This window comes from Mytilus trossulus, chromosome 4, assembly GCF_036588685.1.
Source record: "Mytilus trossulus isolate FHL-02 chromosome 4, PNRI_Mtr1.1.1.hap1, whole genome shotgun sequence".
NCBI lineage: Eukaryota > Metazoa > Mollusca > Bivalvia > Mytilida > Mytilidae > Mytilus > Mytilus trossulus.
Window position 1 is genome coordinate 30,764,195 of NC_086376.1, and position 20,752 is coordinate 30,784,946.

Sequence of the window (20,752 nt, forward strand, 5' to 3'; positions counted from 1 at the left end):
CTAGGTTCATAGGTGTTCAGTATTAAGTGGCAGGTCAAATTGCAAGAATAAATGTCTAGGTTCACAGGTGTTCAGTATTGAGTGGCAGGTCAAATTGCAAGAATAAATGTCTAGGTTCACAGGTGTTCAGTATTGAGTGGCAGGTCAAATTGCAAGAATAAATGTCTAGGTTCACAGGTGTTCAGTATTGAGTGGCAGGTCAAATTGCAAGAATAAATGTCTAGGTTCACAGGTGTTCAGTATTAAGTGGCTGGTCAAATTTTTAGGTTGACCAATGATAAATAGCACATCTTTTAAACTTTCCATTTGTTCATATTTTTTTCCATGTAAAATTTGAGCTCACAAGTGTACAATGTAGTTAACTTCTGTGCCATTTGGTCTCATTGTCTCATAGGAAATCATACATCTTTTTTTTATGTTTTGTTAAAATAGTAGAGAGATAAAAAAAAAATAACCACATAAAGGATTAACCAAAGACATGCAGGCTGCAGCGGTTATAATTATATGACTATCACATCACTGGATAGCACTTAGAGGTACTGGTAAACAAATAAAGACAAAAATAGCTATGATCTTCTGTTTATTATGTTGTCACATAGAGAAAAAAATCCAATTTGATCATTGACAATATAACAGATTTTTTTAGTATTTCAATAACACTAATATGATCATTATTTAATAAATTAGAAAAAACATAGGCTACACAAATTTATATTCAATTTCATTTCTTTAAGATTCTTTAAGGAGGTAAACAAAAGAGATGTCCAGAAGTAAATTTAAAGTTTTCCATGAAAAAAAAAGAAAGATAGCATGCTCTTTAAAGTGTTTTTAACTTTGTAATTCAGCAGTATAAAATGTAAATTTGTTTTACAAACTTATAAATCCTATCAGAGGATTCATTTTCCAAATTCAATCATTCACACACATCAATTTCAATAAATTTCAGATGAAGCTATGGTCGCTTTCCAATGTACATTAAATTATAAAGGTATTTATACAGAAAATCACATACAGAGCCTTTTTTGTGTAAACACACATACATACATACACATTGTTTATTGAAAGACTAACTCAATAATAGAAAAAAAGTAAAAAAGAAGTAACAAGAGTGCACACACTGAAATGTCTCGCCTTCTTTAATAATCCTTGATACTATCTTGATAGACCTTAATATAAAGCTTTATTACAACTGTCACATAACTCAACATTAACCAAGAAAAGGAAACATTGATCAATCAACCATGAAAATGAGGTCAAGGTCAGATGAATCATGCCAGGCAGACATGAACAGCTAACAATTCTTCAATACAACAAATATAGTTGACTTATTGCTTATACTAGTAAATTAAGAAAATCAGACCAAAACACACAAACACTTAAAACTTAGCAATGGACCGTGAAAATGAGGCCAAAGTCAAATAAACCCAGCATAACCGACATAAAGATCATAAAATATGTCCATACACAAAATATAGTTGACCTTATGCATAAAGTATTAGAAAAATAGACCAAAACTAAAAAACTTAACTTTGACCACTGAACCATAAAAATGAGGTCAAGGTCAAATGACACCTGTCAGCTAGACATGTACACCTTACAATCATTCCATACACCAATTATAGTAGACCTATGGCATATAGTATAAGAAAAACAGACCAAAACACAAAAACTTAACTATAACCACTGAACCATGAAAATGAGGTCAAGGTCAGATGACACCTGTCAGCTAGACATGTACACCTTACAATCATTCCATACACCAATTATAGTAGACCTATTGCATATAGTATAAGAAAAACAGACCAAAACACAAAAACTTAACTATAACCACTGAACCATGAAAATGAGGTCAAGGTCAGATGACACCTGCCAGTTGGACATGTACACCTTACAGTCCTTCCATACACCGAATATACTAGACCTATTGCTTACAGTATCTGAGATATGGACTTGACCACGAAAACTTAACCTTGTTCACTGATCCATGAAATGAGGTTGAGGTCAAGTGAAAACTGTCTGACAGACATGAGGACCTTGCAAGGTAAGCACATACCAAATATAGTTATCCAATTACTTATAATAAGAGAGAATTTAACATTACAAAAAATCTTAACTTTTTTTTCAAGTAGTCACTGAACCATGAAAATGAGGTCAAGGACATTGGACATGTGACTGACAGAAAGTTCGTAACATGAGGCATCTATATACAAAGTATGAAGCATCCAGGTCTTCTACCTTCTAAAATATAAAGCTTTTAAGAAGTGAGCTAACACCGCCGCCACCGTAGCCGCTGCCATAGCCGCCGGATCACTATCCCTATGTCGAGCTTTCTGCAACAAAAGTTGCAGGCTCGACAAAAATGTTGACCAGAATTTCATCACAATAATTGTTCTTTCAATGCTCCTTTTTCAGTTTCCTTACCGGTAAGAAAAAAAAGAAAAGGAAAAAACTTCTAAATAAAGAGGGTGAGAAATTATGATATTCATCTCATCTGAAATTAGTATTTGTATTTTTCTCAAGTCAAATCATCTGATCCTGCCCAACTCCCCCCTTCCCCCTCCAAAATAAATGAAACTCAAATGCATGACCACATTTTGAAAATTAAATCCTAGTAACATTAATGTTCAATCATAACTTTTATCAAATTAAAATAAGTATTTTATCCGAAACAAAAATTGCGAGGTTTCTTCCCTTGGCCTTAAAATCAATTATCACCCTTATTTTTAAACCATTGAACTTCATATACAGAAGATATGCATCAGTATTACACATATAATATTCATGATATCAAAGTATTTTTTTCCTTTAAAAAAACATGGTTATAAACATCTATCATAAAATGTCAACTTCTTTAGTATAAATATCACGTTCATACTAAGAAAAATTTGTAAAAGTAAACATTTTGTAAATATAAATTAAGATAAATAATGGACATATTTATAAATATCTATTTACATTTATGATATATAACCATTCACAGACAAACAAATTAAACATTCTAAACTTCAATATCATTGCACAACAATGATTATCTGAAGGATCACAAATTTAAGCAGCACTTTGTAATAAATGAAAGATGTCAGAATGTTAGCTTATTATATTTTGTCTTCTTATTGCACATGATAATACTTTCATAAATATCAAATAATCAATTCCATTCAAAATTAAATCTGTGAATTTATCTTTAAAGAAAAATTGAAAAAAACTACAACTTTTGATTTTTTTCAATATCTCCCATGCAACATAAAAAAAACTTTTGAAAAACAATAATACTATTCAAAACAAAACTTTTATGCAAAATGTACTTTCACTTCAAAAGGATAGAATTCCAAATCAGCATTAGACTGTCTGAATAACTGGGTATGTTGCCATGAGTTATCTCCCTTCCCTCCACTCAGATCAGCTGTGATTGTCATACCATCTTCTCCTTCAAGGTCATGTACTGTCTGAAAGTCATTACTTCCTAAAATATTATTTAAAATTGTAAAAAGATTCATTCATACAAAATTCAAAAGTACAACGTGTTCAATTAAAATACTTACTGTTAAATCAGAAATTATCATGAGGTTTTTATCATAAATGCAAATAATGTGACTGAATAATAAGTACAATAAGAAGAACTAACATTCTTGTATCTGATTTATACATCTGTATGCAGATAATAAAAATTAAGAATGGAAATGAAGAATGTGTCAAAGAGACAACCACTTGACCTAAGAGCTGTTTATATTTCCTGAAATAGCAATAAAAAATCTCAAATTTTAGTCCTTTTTCTCCAAAATTTACGATAATACTTTCTAAATTAACAGTAAAAGATCATTAAAGATTCATTTATCCAAACATACATAGTATCGAAGAAAAGCACTCACAATATCAAGTTTATGAAGACATCAAGTAGCAATTTCTTACTTTAAAGGAATAAATTCAGTTAATAAATGTAGGTCATCAAGGACAACCCAATAGTGGGAGAGCTTTGTGAATACTGAAGTCATATGCTCTTCTTATTGGTAGATAATGTTTGTAATTAAATATTTTTTGATAAAAACATGTACATCTCATTACTATATACCGGTAATCATAAAACTTTCGCTTATTATTTCAGGTCGAAAATAACTCAAAGAAAATAAAGTAATAAATTATACATGCATCATGTACATATAAAAAATTAAAATAAACATGGTTTAACTGCAGTTAATTTGGTAAGTACTAACATATAATATTACATAATAATGATAATAGCATGTAGTTTTACCTTTTAACATGGCACATGTGGAATCACTACATAGAAGCCAAGAGATCACACCATCTTCATAAACTGCACTACTAATTCTTACTTCTAGTTTGCTAATCTTTAGACCTGTAAAATAATGGTATATTTAAAAACATGAATAAGAATTCATTTCATCTTAGATTCTCTAAACCATTAAAAATATTTTAAATTAAACATTGCCTGTATATTTGGATTCTTGTCAAGCATAAATTATAATAGCTGTTTAAAATAATTTTAAAGCAACATTTATGTACAACATTGGTCAGGTACCACTACCTACACATTGAAAATTACTTTCTTTTCATATGTAACCAATTTGATCCTGGCCAATGCTATCAAAAATAAATTCTATGTTATTTGGTCTCTTTGATGAGATGTTTCATTGGCAATCATGCCACATCTTCTAATTTTTACAACAATATGAAACTTTCACAAAAATATCTAAATATCGTCCAACTGTAATTTTATTATCTTTCATCTTAGAATGAATAGAAAAGTATGTTTTGACTTTGTTATCAAATTGAACTGAAGTACTGTTATTCATTTGACTAAATATACCTTTGAAATCAAATTTCCATGACAATGAGGATTTTGAGGACCCTTCTTTTCTAGCAAGATAGACCATCTTCCAATCTTGCTCCTCTTTTCTGAACATTTCCTCACATTTAAACAGACATGAAGAAAAGCCTACAACTTTATCTGCATCCAAATCACTCATTCGAACATATTCATCTTTGGCACAACTATATCTTATATGGAATGTTTTGGATTTTTTCTCGTCTTCTGTCAGATTGAACACATATTCAGGTTTGGATTCAGCAGAAGTTGAACCTACTTCTCCTCTAGCTTGTCGCCATGCCAATGATCCAGTTGTCCTTCCTGATAGATTCTGACCTTCGGTTGACTTAGGGGTTATGAATTCCACTATCTCTGTTAATAATCTATCAATCATTTCTTGTTTTCTAGTATCAGTAACACTTGATAACTTGCCATTCCACAGCTTATGTAAGACTTGAACAAGCCATGTTTCTCTGCACTCACGTCTCCTAGTTAATAATTCAGAATGTTTAGACGAATATCGCCATGAGACATCTTGAACTTCGTCAGCAGAAAAAGCCAGAACATAAGTTAACTGCTTCCCCCAGCCAGATTCATACAAAAGGGGCTTATCACAGATATTTTCACAGGGATCACAATGTAACCAGCGTTTTTGTGAAGGAGAATACACTTCTGTCCATACATGATCTGTCCAGTCCAGCACATATCTAGCTTCAAATCCCATGGCCCTACAACATAGTGTAAAACAATTCGCCCATTCTCCACAGCGTCCACATCTGGTTTCCAACAATTTCTCTGGACTATTATATCGTGGAAATCGTATAAACTTCTGACATTTTTCACATTTGTAATTTTCAACACGACCTGCTCCCCATCTAGTATCATCAGCAGTTGGAGTTGCCATTCCAACACTCGTTGGTTTACCACCGCAAGTATCACATGGAGGTGCATCAACCCATTTAAAAAAAGAGTTTTTAAACCATGCTAAAAGTTCTAGGATCAAACAATCTCGTATCCCAATGTCACCTACATTACCAGACTGTGCTAAAGCCTGAAATGATTTCTGGGCTTTCTCTATTAAATGCTGTGTTGGTATAACATGTCTTGCTTTGGCCTGAAGACCCTGATTTTCATATTTCAAAACATGAGACAAGTTACTCTCAATCTTCTGGAAAAACTGGCGTTCTAATTGCTGAAAAAAACAAGAGAGTAATTCATTATCAAATGAATTTCAGTCGAATAATTGTAATACATTTGTACTAGCAAAACTGATACATTGTACATGTATCTGCACTTGTTACTGATGTTTAATGAGGTAAGCTACAGGTAATTAAATCAAAATGCTACACATAATATTTTTTGATTTCTTCCATTTATTTTGTTGGCTTTTAGAGTTTTTCATAATGTAGTATAGAATAGAATATTTTTTAGAATAGAATAATGGAAAATTTTCAAATACGATCAAATAAAAAATCTTTATTACCTGATGATTTATTTGAAGGGAGACAATTTCATCAAACTCCCTTTTAAATAATGAATAAAATGTTATACAGAGGACCAAATGTAAGGCTTGCTTCAGATGCAAATGAAAAATGCAATGTACTACATGTATCAGCTGACCATTTGGAAACCAGATGCCCGACATGGCCCAGATTTATACAGCAGATGTCGAACCCTGAACAGTTTGGGCAAGTATATATATATATATATGAACACTACATTCAAGCTTGATGCAGCTCTGAATTTGGATTGTGATTAAATATTTGATACAGCATAGGTTTTTGACATGAGTGACACAATGAATGTGGTCTAATGAACTTAAAAAAATAATTTCCTTTAAGCAGTACACTGCTGTTGAATATTTATCTCCTAAAAAAGAATATTTGAAGAATTTTTATTTTAATTTCTGAAATCTGAAATGAGAAAAATTTTACCCCCAACAAATTCGTATTTACACACCTCCCCCCTTTCCTTATTCCCAAAAAAAAATCTCAATTCAAATTTCTAATGTAGTTTTAAACAATAACTACTAAAGTTTTAAACAATAACTACTAAAGTTTTAAACAATAACTACTAAATACATCATAAAATATTAAAATATAAAATGACATACAGCCATGGTTAAAAAAAGTATTAATGAATAATAACTTCTAAATTTTTTTTTACAGCTAATCATCTCAAGACAATCATTATTTCTTAATACATAATTTCCAAACAGTGTAACGGGTAAGGGAGGTAATAAAACAAATACAATTAACAGTATTCTTTAAATTTAAATTGGATTACCTCCCTTACACTGCTTTTCAATGGTCTAAATTGTCCTTGAACCAGAAAAAAAACTTGTTTTTCCACCTTTTTTGTCCCTAATTGTTAAAGCCTTTGGTAGCAATACACAGTTAGGAGTTTAGTTTCGCATTATGGCCCCTGTGGATTTTTCAAATAGGAAAGTTATTGTGTAATAAAATCAATTTTTAGACAGATTAGTGCTAATTTAGCCTTCAAAGATGGTTTATAAGAGCATCAAGATTATTTTTTACATGTTTTATGGGCTGTTTTCTGTTTGACCATCCGTATTTTCATAGCTAGACCGGCCATCGGTCCAGAAATTAATGTACTGTTTACAAACACTCTATTTATACACGAAGTTTTTGATGCAATTTTACAAAAAAATGAGATGAAAGACATATGATTTTCATTGGATTTGCTGAAAGATATATGAACACAGTTTCAGAAAAGGTATTGCTTCAAACGATTGAAATTCTACTTTTAGCCAAATTTTGGGGAAACATGTGACATCTTTCCCCCCTTTTTGCAATATTTTATAACAAATAAATGCAGATTGTTGCCATGGATACACCAAAATGAAATGATATTTTACCATTTTATATACTAGATATAAAATCTATGGAAGATTCTGATTACATACATATGCCCATATATGACAAAAACAGTAAGCTTGATATTGCAAGAAATCAATGAAAAAGGGTTGGTAAAATTTATAAGGGCAAATTTTTGTATTTTTTCCTAACTGTTTATTGCTACCTTATGGCATACTTACCAAGCTCAGAATTGTATAATTTAAGACTTTTCATGTCACAAATCTATTGATATTTTGATTCTAAATAAACTTCTGAGTAAATTAAGTGTTTAAGAATGACAATATATGTCAATTTTATTGTTTACAGTCCTTAGCAACCAAAATTAGACATTTTTGACACTTGGCTTATATTTATACTCTATCGGCTTAACTCTTGCTTCTAATGGATTGGGCTGCATGAAGTAGCCTAAGAATTGAACGCGTTGGTTTTTTTCTTGCGAATATATCAAATTATTGTTTTTATCAAGATTTCATGTTACATTTTGGCATATATAAAATGTATAGTTAAATCAGATGTAAGAAATTGATTCTCTATCACCAAATTTTTTAATTAAGTCTTTGGTATGCAATAAGCATAAAGATTAACATTTTTATGCTTTAAATTGCTAAATTTTGTACAATGTTGCATCATCAGAGATCTCATTAAGATATTCAACATTAAAAAACTGACAAAAGAGGTACAGTTTTTCAGATTTGGCTAAAAATTGAGATAGAGACAAGATTTTACACATTGACTTGGCACCTTTCTTTAAATCAGTTTTTGTGGCGTTTCAGTGTCAACTGCTAACCTTCATAAAATATTCATTACTCAACCAATTTTCAAAAATAAAAGACCATTTTACTCGTATTAGCTAGCACAACTAAGAAAATAAGTTAAAAAGGAGAATTTGAAAATATTATTTACTATTAAGGTAGCAATACACAGTTAGGAGTTTAGTTTCGCATTATGGCCCCTGTGGATTTTTCAAATAGGAAAGTTATTGTGTAATAAAATCAATTTTTAGACAGATTAGTGCTAATTTAGCCTTCAAAGATGGTTTATAAGAGCATCAAGATTATTTTTTACATGTTTTATGGGCTGTTTTCTGTTTGACCATCCGTATTTTCATAGCTAGACCGGCCATCGGTCCAGAAATTAATGTACTGTTTACAAACACTCTATTTATACACGAAGTTTTTGATGCAATTTTACAAAAAAATGAGATGAAAGACATATGATTTTCATTGGATTTGCTGAAAGATATATGAACACAGTTTCAGAAAAGGTATTGCTTCAAACGATTGAAATTCTACTTTTAGCCAAATTTTGGGGAAACATGTGACATCTTTCCCCCCTTTTTGCAATATTTTATAACAAATAAATGCAGATTGTTGCCATGGATACACCAAAATGAAATGATATTTTACCATTTTATATACTAGATATAAAATCTATGGAAGATTCTGATTACATACATATGCCCATATATGACAAAAACAGTAAGCTTGATATTGCAAGAAATCAATGAAAAAGGGTTGGTAAAATTTATAAGGGCAAATTTTTGTATTTTTTCCTAACTGTTTATTGCTACCTTTAGTCCTTAAAAGGATTAAAGCCATAACACCTCAAAACTATTACTTGGTAGTATGGAAGCTTGTGGTATATTATTTTCAGAGATATTTATACACTTAAACACAAGTCATTGACTGTAAACTACAACAAGTTATTGACAGGAAACTAGAAAAAATGCTTGTTTTTGGCCCTTTCATGGCCCCTTATTCCTGCTTAAATAAGACAATAATCCCCAAACTTAATCATAGCCTTTTTTGTGATATGGAACTTTGTGGTACAATATCAGAGAGACCCATACACTTACACCTAAGTTATTGTACATAAAACTACAAAAATGCTTGTTTTTTGGCCTTAATTTGGCACCATAACCCCAATAGGAATCCCAACTTTCTACTTGTAGTTTTAAACATTGTGGAACAATTTCAGAGCAATTGAAATACTTATACACAAGTTAGTATCCTGAAAGTAGAAAAATGCTTGTTTTGGGCTGCTCATTTCTAAACAGTTTGGACCATCATCCCCAAAATCAATCCTAATCTTCCTTTTGAGGTATTGAACCTTCTTTTTAAATTACAAAGAGATACATTAAGTAAACTAAAGTTATTGTCTGGACGCCAAATGTGTCTTCTGACGACGCAGGCATCATACCATTAGACAACGCAAAAAAATGTTTGGCAGCCATATAAAAAGGAAATGTGTAATCTTTCTATGTTGTGATGTTACACTATTGTTTTAGATAAGATAGAAGGTTTGGTTAAATACATACTACAGTGTACATATTCTTCTAGTCAAAAAATTATGTCTATGTCCATAACTTTATAGCCATAATTGGGAATTTATTACTAGTATCACTATGCCATAATTACAAAATGCAAATATTTATAATATTTCTTTCATGTGATCACTATTATATTTATAAAGCATTGTGACTTTTGGTTAAAGTAGGACTTGTCAGATGAACCATGGTACAAAAATGTATAAATTTCACAACTTCATATCAAATTTGATGGAAACTGTTATTAACAAGTTGTTGTTGATCTTGATTTATGATTTGTACATGTATATGCATGTTACCTGATAATTTGGAAGTATAGCAGAAGAAGTTGAAGGTCTTGGTTGAGAAATTGATCTAGTAGGTTGCACACTCCCACCTGCAGATTGAGGTCCATTTACAGACACAGGTGAAACCTTCTGTATTTCCTGAAGTAGACTGTCTCTTATGGTCTTAACCTGAGAGATTGGAGAGGTTCTTGGCAATGTGAGATATTCTCCATCCTAAAAATAAAATAAAACATAATGAACGTCCACAGATTCTTGTACTGATTATACAACAAAGGATGCAGAAATTGTTTCAAAAATAAAATTCTTTAACTCTGATTTACTTCTAGTCAACCAGAGTAACTAACCTTCCAAACACCTTGAGATTGAAATATTTCATTTTATTAAAAACGATACTACATGTATGTATGTAGTGAAATATCCCACCAGTTGGCATGGCATCACTTAAACAATGATGTCAATGGACACACAAGGCTTACCCAACTCTTCTAAGCTGAGCTACTTTAACAAGTAATCATCACTTGATATACATGTACATACATTTTATTAAACAATCAAGGGTCTTACTAATTAGTGACTAGCGACAAGAAGACTAATCAAGCAACAAGAATACAAATTTAACATTTCCCTTGAGCTGTGAAAAGACAAAATTAGGAAAAAACAAAATGATGTAGATACAATCGACATACTTGACAGGCATGTTACAAATGATTCCAACAAAATTCCAGAAATTTCATAATGATTAGGCGACCCTTTTACGGTATCAGGTCCTCGCGCCCAATATACTTTCAAACTGTCATTTTCGACTATTGTTAGCGTCAAATTGGTAATATGTTTATCCTGATTCATCAAAATATCTTTTTTGTGATTGTCAGATGTTTCAAATAATTATCGCTACCATTATTTTTGGAAAAAAAATAGCATGTTTCATAAAATTCATTTGATTTTTTTTATCATCTAAAAATACGCTAGTGTACATTTTATCGTCATGAACTAAAAATTACTATTCACCTAGTCCAAATAATTATGACGTCTTGAAAGGCTATTATAATTTTTTTCTTTGACGCCTTACATCGATGTTAGGCGTCAAAGAAAAAAATTATAATAGCCTTTCAAGACGTAAGGCGTCAAAGAAAAAAATTATAATAGCCTTTCAAGACGTCATAATTATTTGGACTACCATTCACCCAGTAACGTCATTTGGCAAGAAATTTTTCTTCTTCTTCTTTTGTTACAGAAAACCATCAACGTACGGATGTTTACTTTCCAGCGCATGCCTGGTTAATGTTTTCAAAATAAATTTGTGAATAATTTTTGTCAAAACATAAATTAACAAATATTTCTTGTTCAAAATTGTTGTTTTTGGTCACATATTTTCGTATTTTTTCAATTTTTACAATTTTTCTTTGGTTTTAATTTATACAATTTTTATTTAGTTTTAAATATTACATTTTTTTTTTTTATTTTTTTTTGGTATAAGATAAAAACAAGAGTATCTGTTTATTTCAGATACATTCAAACATAAATTATTAGTCTGGAATTAACTGCAGGATTAATGGAATTCAAAGAAGACAAATGACAAGACTGAATGGTTTACAATGTGGTGTTTTGATATTATGTCTTGGTAAATACCTCCTGAAATCCCATTTCAAAAATACATTCAAGAGCTCCGACAATCGGTAAAAGTTTGGTTTCCACAGTTGGATTTCCTAGTCTTATTTTGCGATATTTTTCTTCATTTGGGTTACTCAGTATGTTGTCTGCAAATTTCAAAATTATTTTAGCTGCCTGAACAAAATCTTCTTTAGGATTTTCAGTTGAAAGAGATATTATACTTGAATGAATCGGTGCCATTCTTTACCGGAAGTGTACGTGTTACCAAATGAATGAATAAAGGAGAGATTTTTCTCGGACAACTCAACTTTCCGGTGAAGCACGATCGTCGATCCTCCGAAGTTTTCTGACATGACCAATTTACTGGTCCGCCGTTGTATCTATAATAGCTTCGCACAGAAGTCAGTGTAGCGATAAGCAAACACAACAGGGGTCAAGTTTACATGACCAAGTGACACTATTTTCATGTCTGTGCAAACACACATGGTGGCTGAGGGAGGGTAGGAGGGGTACTGATCCCGAAATCCCGGGCATAAAAACACGAAATCCCGAGGTCCCGAAATTCGAAAAAAGAATTCCCGGATCCCGAAAGGGTCAATCACGAAATCCCGAGCTTATAAACACCCAATCCCGGAGTCCCGATAAAGGTCATATCCCCCCTCTTGGCTGATAGACATGATAATGTTCTATATAGGCGTTATCAATATAATAAGGCACTGGCTACGGTTACATGGAAATGTAACAATAATAAAAATATTATTGTTACATTAGAGACTAATTGACGGAATGCAAAGTTGGGTAAGGAACTGATTTATTACAAATGTAACAATAATTATTGAGGCTACGGTTACATTGCGTTATTGTTACATGAAAAAACGACAATGTACGATGGGACTAGTAATATGTACTAAATAATAAAAGTTTAAAACATTTATTTTATATTTACAATACATACAATTATTACATACAATTTCTTTGTTTATTTTTATTTACAATGACAGTTTCTACATATGCAGTAAGTGGTTTTTGGAGCATTTTAAAGTCCGACACATTTTTTTTATAAAACATCCCAAATATATGTATATAGGTACTTGAAAAAAATACCTTTGGTTTAGGCTCCATCTGATTTTGAAACGAAATTACGTCCTCCATGGATACATGTATACAGAAGTTCACAGTTAGCAAACTTTGCTTTTGATATATCATTTTTTTCAGAACTGCGTTTGTATAGTTGTATGAAATTTGTGTCTTGTTATTAAATCAGTTTCGTTTCAAACCAATCCAAAAATTTAAATTGTTCACCCAAAATTAGATTGGTAATAGGAATCTCTTCATCCTTTGTTCAAAATATAATGACAGTTATGAGAGTAGGTGTGCAGTTAAATACCGAGAAAACGAAACTTTTCTCAGCCCGACTCGGTTCCCAACAACAAACCATTGAACTATAATTTTCGCCTTTGACACTACAAATCTGAAGTAAAATTGAGAATGGAAATGGGGAATGTGTCAACTTAAAAGCGACAACAACCCGACTATAGAGCAGACAACAGCCGAAGGCCACATGGGTCTTCAATGTAGCGAGAAACTCCCGCACCCGGAGTCGTCCTTCAGCAAGCCCCTTAACAAATATGTATACTAGTTCAGTGATAATGGACGCTACGCTTAACACCGAATTATACATGAGAAACTAAAATTAAAAATCATACAAGACTAACAAAGGCCAAAGTCTCCTGACTTGGGACAGTATCTTTAAGAACATCAAAACCATTAATACGTAAAACTATCCAAGCACAATTTGTTGAATTATAATATTTATTATTTGTCATTATTACAAGTATTATTTGGTACAAACCTATAGAAGATTTAAATTTGATAAATCCAGAGTATATTGCTGTTTTTCATGTAACAATAACGCAATGTAATCGTAGCCTCAATAATTATTGTTACATTCGTAATTAATCGATTCCTTACCCAACTTTGCATTCCGGCAATTAGTCTCCAATGTAACAATAATATTTTTATTATTGTTACATTTCCATGTAACCGAAGCCAGTGCCATATAGGAGATTTAAATTTGCAGTGAAAGAGGGTCTTCAGAAATACTGTGAAACTGTTTACTCGCGTAGTGGTATTAACCATATGTGGATTCTTAAAAATTCTAAAGAACTTCTAGACAATTTCAAATCTCGGTCTCTTTCTGAAATAAGTTCCATCAAAACTTTTGATTTTTCAACCCTGTATACCACCATTCCCCATGTAAAATTGAAAAATCGCCTAAAAGAAATTATCCACAATGCCTTTCAACATAAAAATGGTAGCATACGCTATAAATTTATTACTTTGGGATTTCATAAAGCATATTTCGTTAATAGTGACAAACAAAAAGGTAAATCATGCTACACAGAAGAACAAGTAGTCAGTATGCTGGAGTTTCTTATCGACAACATATTTGTTGAGTTTGGAGGTAGACTTTTCCAACAAGTTGTCGGCATTCCTATGGGAACAAACTGTGCGCCTCTTCTTGCCGACCTCTTCTTATTTTCATATGAATCGGAGTTCCTCCAGACACTTGTCAAAAACAAGAGGATCAAAGAAGCCAGATTATTTAATTTCACTTTCAGATATATTGATGATGTTCTTTCCTTAAACAATCCGAACTTTTCTGATTGGGTTCCATTAATATATCCCCCAGAACTCGAGATTAAAGAAACAACAGACACGGCTTCCTCCGCCTCATTTTTAGACTTATATCTCGAATTTGACTTACACAGTCATCTCAGTACCAGAATCTATGACAAACGAGACGATTTTAATTTCGAAATTATAAATTTCCCCCACCTTAGTAGCAATATACCAACTTCACCTGCATATGGGATATATATTTCCCAACTTATTCGATATTCAAGAGCTTGCAGCTCCTACTCAGACTTTGTAAAACGTCATCAGTGTCTGAGTAGAAAGTTGATGAACCAGGGGTATGTCAAAGAACGTCTCGTCCTTTTTCTAAAAAAGTTCATCGGAAGGTACCAAGACCTTGTTGATAAATATTCCGTATCAACTTCTCAAATAATACACGATGGTCTTGATGTATAGATTCTGCGTACTGATGTTGTGTATCATCTTAACAACATATTTTATTGTTCTTTTATTTGTTTTTGTTCTATTATTAAGATTACTTTTACTGTTGAATGGTTTTATGTGATATCCCTTTGACGTGGATCGGTACTTATACATCTCGTCAATGTGTTTGTATTGGCTTTCATTTTTTGGTGATTTGTTTTGTATATGTGACTATTTGTATTTCTTTTGTGCTTATAACGTGACTCTGTACTTTAAAAGATCCCGTCAGTATGATATTTGTCTATAATATGTCATTATGATATATTTCTATTATGAATTACTTTATACGTTGAACCACAAACGTCAAAATCAATCAATGGCGTAGTGGAATTGACAATTTTTGGATTCTCATAAATTCTATGTATAACTTTTAAACTAGTTTGAATCTCGGTCTATTTCTGTAATTTATTCTTACATACTTTTGATTTTTTAACTCTGTATGCGTACATTGCCTATGAAAAAATTTTAAAATTGTTTGTATGCACATTGAACATCAAATTTATGTGACGTATATAATTTTTCTAACGTCAGACACTCAAATCAATCCATGTGTTCTTAGACAGTAGATGTTATTGTGTCCTGTTAAATTGTTCCCTTTAAAAAGTTTTGGATTCTCATATATTCTATGTATAATTTTTGGACTAGTTTGAATCTCGGTCTATTTCTGTAATTTATTCTTACATACTTTTGATTTTTAACCCTGTATGCGTACATTGCCTATGTAAATTTTAAAATTGTTTGTATGCACATTGAACGACAAATTTATGTGACGTATATAATTTTTCTGACGTCGGACACTCAAGTAGATCCATGTGTTCGTGGATAGGTTTTTGTGTCCTGTTAAATTGTTCCTTTTAAAAGTTTTGGATTCTCATAAAATCTATGTATAACTTTTGGACTAGTTTGATTTCTGTAATTTATTCTTACATACTTTTGATTTTTTAACCCTGTCTGCGCTCATTGCCTATGTAAAATTTAAAATTGTTTATAATCCAGGTACTTTGGATAACTATTGTATGCACATTGAACGACAAATTTATGTGACGTATATAATTTTTCTGACGTCAGACACTCAAATCAATCCATGTGTTCGTAGATAGTAGATGTTGTTGTGTCCTGTTAAATTGTTATACGATGATGACTGATGTTCCCATATTTTGACTATTTTATTGATTGTGACTGTTTACGCATCATGTAAATGTAACGGAATTTGATGAGACTGTTATTAAAGTGAGAGGGTTAGCGCTATAGAACCAGGTTTAATCCACCATTTTCTACATTTGAAAATGCCTGTACCAAGTCAGGAATATGACAGTTCTTGTCCATTCGTTTTTGATGCGTTTTGTTTTTTGATTTTGCCATGTGATTATGGACTTTCCAAATTGATTTTCCTCTGAGTTCAGTATTTTTGTGATTTTACTTTTTGATAAATCCAGAGTATATTGCTGTTTTTCATGTAACAATAACACAAAGTAATCGTAGCCTCAGTAATTATTGTTACATTCGTAATTAATCGGTTCCTTACCCAACTTTGCATTCCGGCAATTAGTCTCCAATGTAACAATAATATTTTTATTATTGTTACATTTCCATGTAACCGTAGCCAGTGCCATATAATAATGTATCAAGGATTGTATAGCTATACAAATCCTTGATACTACCAATAAAGACATAATAATGAAAACAAATGATTACAAAAATTTATGCCGGAAAAATGGTAAAATATTAACTGTAGCTAGCCCCTAAAGGGCAATAACTCCTTAAGAGGTCAATTGCATTTGATAATTTTGGTTATGTTGACTTATTTGTGGATCTTGCAATGCTTAACATTATGCATGGCTATTTCCAGTTTACTCATTATCTTTAATAATGTTCAAAATAATTACCAAAAAACTGCAAAATTTCCTGGCTTCAAATTACGAAATAGTTATCAAAGGTACCAGGATACTAATTTTTATGCCAGACGCGCGTTTCGTCTACATACGATTGATCAATGACGCTCATATCAAAATATTTATAAAGCCAAACGAGTACCAATTGAGGGACAGAAACCCACTGTGACAACATGTTGTCTGATTCTCGAGGTCTGATTTGTCTGAAAATTTCAGGATGGATAGATCTCAACCTGATAATCATTTTTACTTAGCATATTCAGCCGGATTTTCTCTTAATGCTCAGTCAGTTTCAAAGCTATAATTAAGAAGCTTCTATTTGTATGGATAGTCGACCTTCCAATGGATAGAATTTTTAAGGTCCGTGCAGCAAGGTCCATCATTATTTACATGAATCACGGACTATTATTCATATAATAGTCCCAACATGAATCACATAAATAAACAAATTAAATTAGTCTGTTAATAACATATACTATATACATATAAGAGTATTGTCATGTTAGTATCATCTTCCTATATATATGTCCGATCTGCCTATTTCTGGACATCAAATGTCAATACGATCGTTTTAATGTCAATTTCGTCTACCTCACAAAATCTTGTTAGGCACTATAGCTAGATTAATGATTATCAGAATTACTTCCCTTTATACGGCTTTACAAAAATTAGGTTAATTTAAATGGTCTAGTTCTGAAATATTGATAATGCTTTGATTAAAAATTTTAATTAAATAATATTTGGTACCTTATGAAAATATGTTCCGAGCATAATTGTATTGTATTTTATTTCAATTTGAAGAAGTTTTATTGCAAAAATACCTTTTTACTTTATGAATTCTATAAAATCCACTCCATTTGTATGTGAATATATGATGAAGCATAGTACAACTATGCACATCTACATAGGATTTTTGTAATATGTCACTGTTACAGTGATGACAGTTCAAATATCGTTCTACATTATCTGCTGCACTCAAATCATCCGTAATAGGGTAATTTGAAGCTCTCTTTGTCCGCCCAACTAACAACGAAATTATTGACGAAAGCACAAAGCTGCAGTAACCAGCTGGTAACGATTAAATAAGGAAACAGTTTAATCTACAAACATTGTAGACAACAGTTTATATGGAATTCCCCCAAACAAGGAAACTAATGCTGGGATGAAATGCATTGTTGGAGTTTTGTTTCCCGTTTTCAGGAAGAAAACTTATAAAATGGGATTTTTTTTAATTTTGTCTTGCATAATGACATTTGGGCTTCAAAACATTAATTCTATACAAACAGCTTTATCCAGAAAACGGCATAATCACTAATCAATAAATTGCAGTACATATGTTATCTTTTGTAGTTTGCAAAACTTACCGGTACATAGACATAAACGTAAAACATGGGTAAAAATCGTCATTAAACTGTTAAAGAGTTTTCCTATTCATCAGTTTTGCTGACTGGGAAAACTAGAGGTTGCATAGTTACTAAACTTGTACAAGAAAAAGGGTAAAGATTTGATTTGTCTACCTCCAATGATGGTCGGTTTTTTTCTATGATATGTTATGTGAGATTTTGTCTGTAGTACTGGACATGATAACAAATTAATCATGTCAAGTATGATAATTGCTTGAAATAACCAGTATAACAACCATTCTGAAATTATTGCATGACAATACGAAGTCACCTACCAGTGATCACCAGTTAAAAATTCATTGTACTGGAACAAAAATGCTAACTTGATCTATATATTGACAGACAGACAGACAGACAGACAGACAGACAGACAGACAGACAGACAGACAGACAGACAGACAGACAGACAGACAGACAGACAGACAGACAGACAGACAGACAGACGACAGACAGACAGACAGACAGACAGACAGACAGACAGACAGACAGACAGACAGATGCACAAACCGAAAAAAACATAATGCCCCTAGGTGGGGAAAAATTGCATTCAGTTTTCTCCAATGATTCCATAGAAAATATATAGCTGACCTTTTTAAGAAACGGGAATTGCTTTAAAACTTGTTCAGTGAACCATTAAAACACAGTCATGGGTAATGGACATATGCTGTAAACCAAATCCAGTAATTCAGAAAGGATTTTTCTTTAAACTGCACATTGTTAGATGACAATAAGAACATAATTCGAAAAGAATGGTTCTAGTAAATTTATAAACGATAATGCTACGTAAGCCATAAAAGCTTTTATATCAAGCATGCTTTTCCGTTCTAAGTGGCACTTATTTTCATTTATATCTGAAACAAATTAAGTGCCTATTCAAACTTTCAAAAAATTCAGTTATGTCAGTTTAAGTATTGACAGCAAAAGGAAACAAAGATCCCCAAAATACATACATTTATGCAATGAGGTTACATGAATCACTAGTGTTTGTTATAGCACAAAGTTCTTAATAGACCTTGGACTGGAATAAAGACTAATTTCCACCAAACCTTCATTGTATTGTGAATGAAAAAATATTTTTATGTATATTCAACAGCATTTATTTTATCACAATATCTGTAATATGTATAAGATAACAAAAAATAAACAATGCTCATTTTTAGCTCACCTGGCCTAAAAGGCCAAGTGAGCTTTTCCCATCACTTGGCGTCCGTCATCCGTCGTCCGTCCTCGATAACTTTTACAAAAATCTTCTCCTCTGAAACTACCGGGCCAAATTAATCCAAACTTGGCCACAATCATTATTGATGTATCTAGTTTAAAGTTTGTGTTTTGTTACCCGGCCAACCAACCAAGATGGCCGCCATGGCTAAAAAATGAACATAGGGGTAAAATGCAGTTTTTGGCTTATAACTCAAAAACCAAAGCATTTAGAGCAAATCTGACAAAGGGGTAAAATTGTTTATCAGGTCAAGATCTATCTGCCCTGACATTTTCAGATGAATCAGACAACCCATTGTTGGGGTGCTGCCCCTAAATTGGTAATTTTAAGGAAATTTTACTGTTTTTGGTTATTATCTTGAATATTATTACAGATGGAGATAAACTGTAAACAGCAATAATGTTCAGCAAAGTAAGATTTACAAATAAGTCAAATGACCAAAATGGTCAGTTGACCCCTTTAGGAGTTATTGCCCTTTATAGTAAACTTTTAACCATTTTTCGTAAATCTCCATGATCTTTTACAAAAAACTTCTTCTCTGAAACTACTGGGCCAAATTTAACCAAACTTGGCAACAATCATCATTGATGTATCTACTTTAAAATTTGTGTTTTTTTACCCGGCCAACAAACCAAGATGGCCGCCATGGCTAAAAATAGAATATAGGGGTAAAATGCAGTTTTTGGCTTATAACTCAAAAACCAAAGCATTTAGAGCAAATCTGACATGAGGTTAATTTGTTTATCAGGTCAAGATCTATCTGCCCTGAAATATTAAGATGAACCAGACAATCTGTTGTTGGGTTGCTGCCCCTGAATTGGTAATTTTAAGGAAATTTTGCTGTTTTTGGTTATTATCTTGAATATTATTATAGATAGAGATAAACTGTAAAATACAATTAATGTTGGCAAAGCAAGATCTACAAATAAGTCAACATGACCGAAATTGTCAGTTGACCCCTTTAGGAGTTATTGCCCTTTATAGTCAATTTTTAACATTTTTTTTGTAAATCAGTTATCTTTTACAAAAATCTTCTCCTCTGAAACTACTGGGCCAAGTTAATTATAGATAGAGATAATTGTAAGCAGCAAGAGGGTTCAGTAAATTAAGATGTACAAACACATCACCATCACCAAAACACAATTTTGTCATGAATCCATCTGCGTCCTTTGTTTAATATTCACATA

The 20,752-nt window shown here is 31.9% G+C and overlaps 1 protein-coding gene across 1 annotated transcript; it reads right to left on the minus strand.

Moving 5' to 3' along the window:
• Positions 1 to 563: 563 nt before the first annotated feature.
• LOC134715094 (peptide-N(4)-(N-acetyl-beta-glucosaminyl)asparagine amidase-like) lies at positions 564 to 12,218 on the minus strand. Its single transcript, XM_063577001.1, has 5 exons — positions 11,950 to 12,218; positions 10,333 to 10,533; positions 4,829 to 6,020; positions 4,253 to 4,357; positions 564 to 3,463 (listed from the first exon to the last, which is right to left on the minus strand). The coding sequence occupies exons 1-5, from the start codon at positions 12,169 to 12,171 to the stop codon at positions 3,291 to 3,293; spliced, it is 1,893 nt and encodes a 630-aa protein (XP_063433071.1). The 5' UTR covers positions 12,172 to 12,218; the 3' UTR covers positions 564 to 3,290.
• Between the last annotated feature and the right edge of the window lie 8,534 nt (positions 12,219 to 20,752).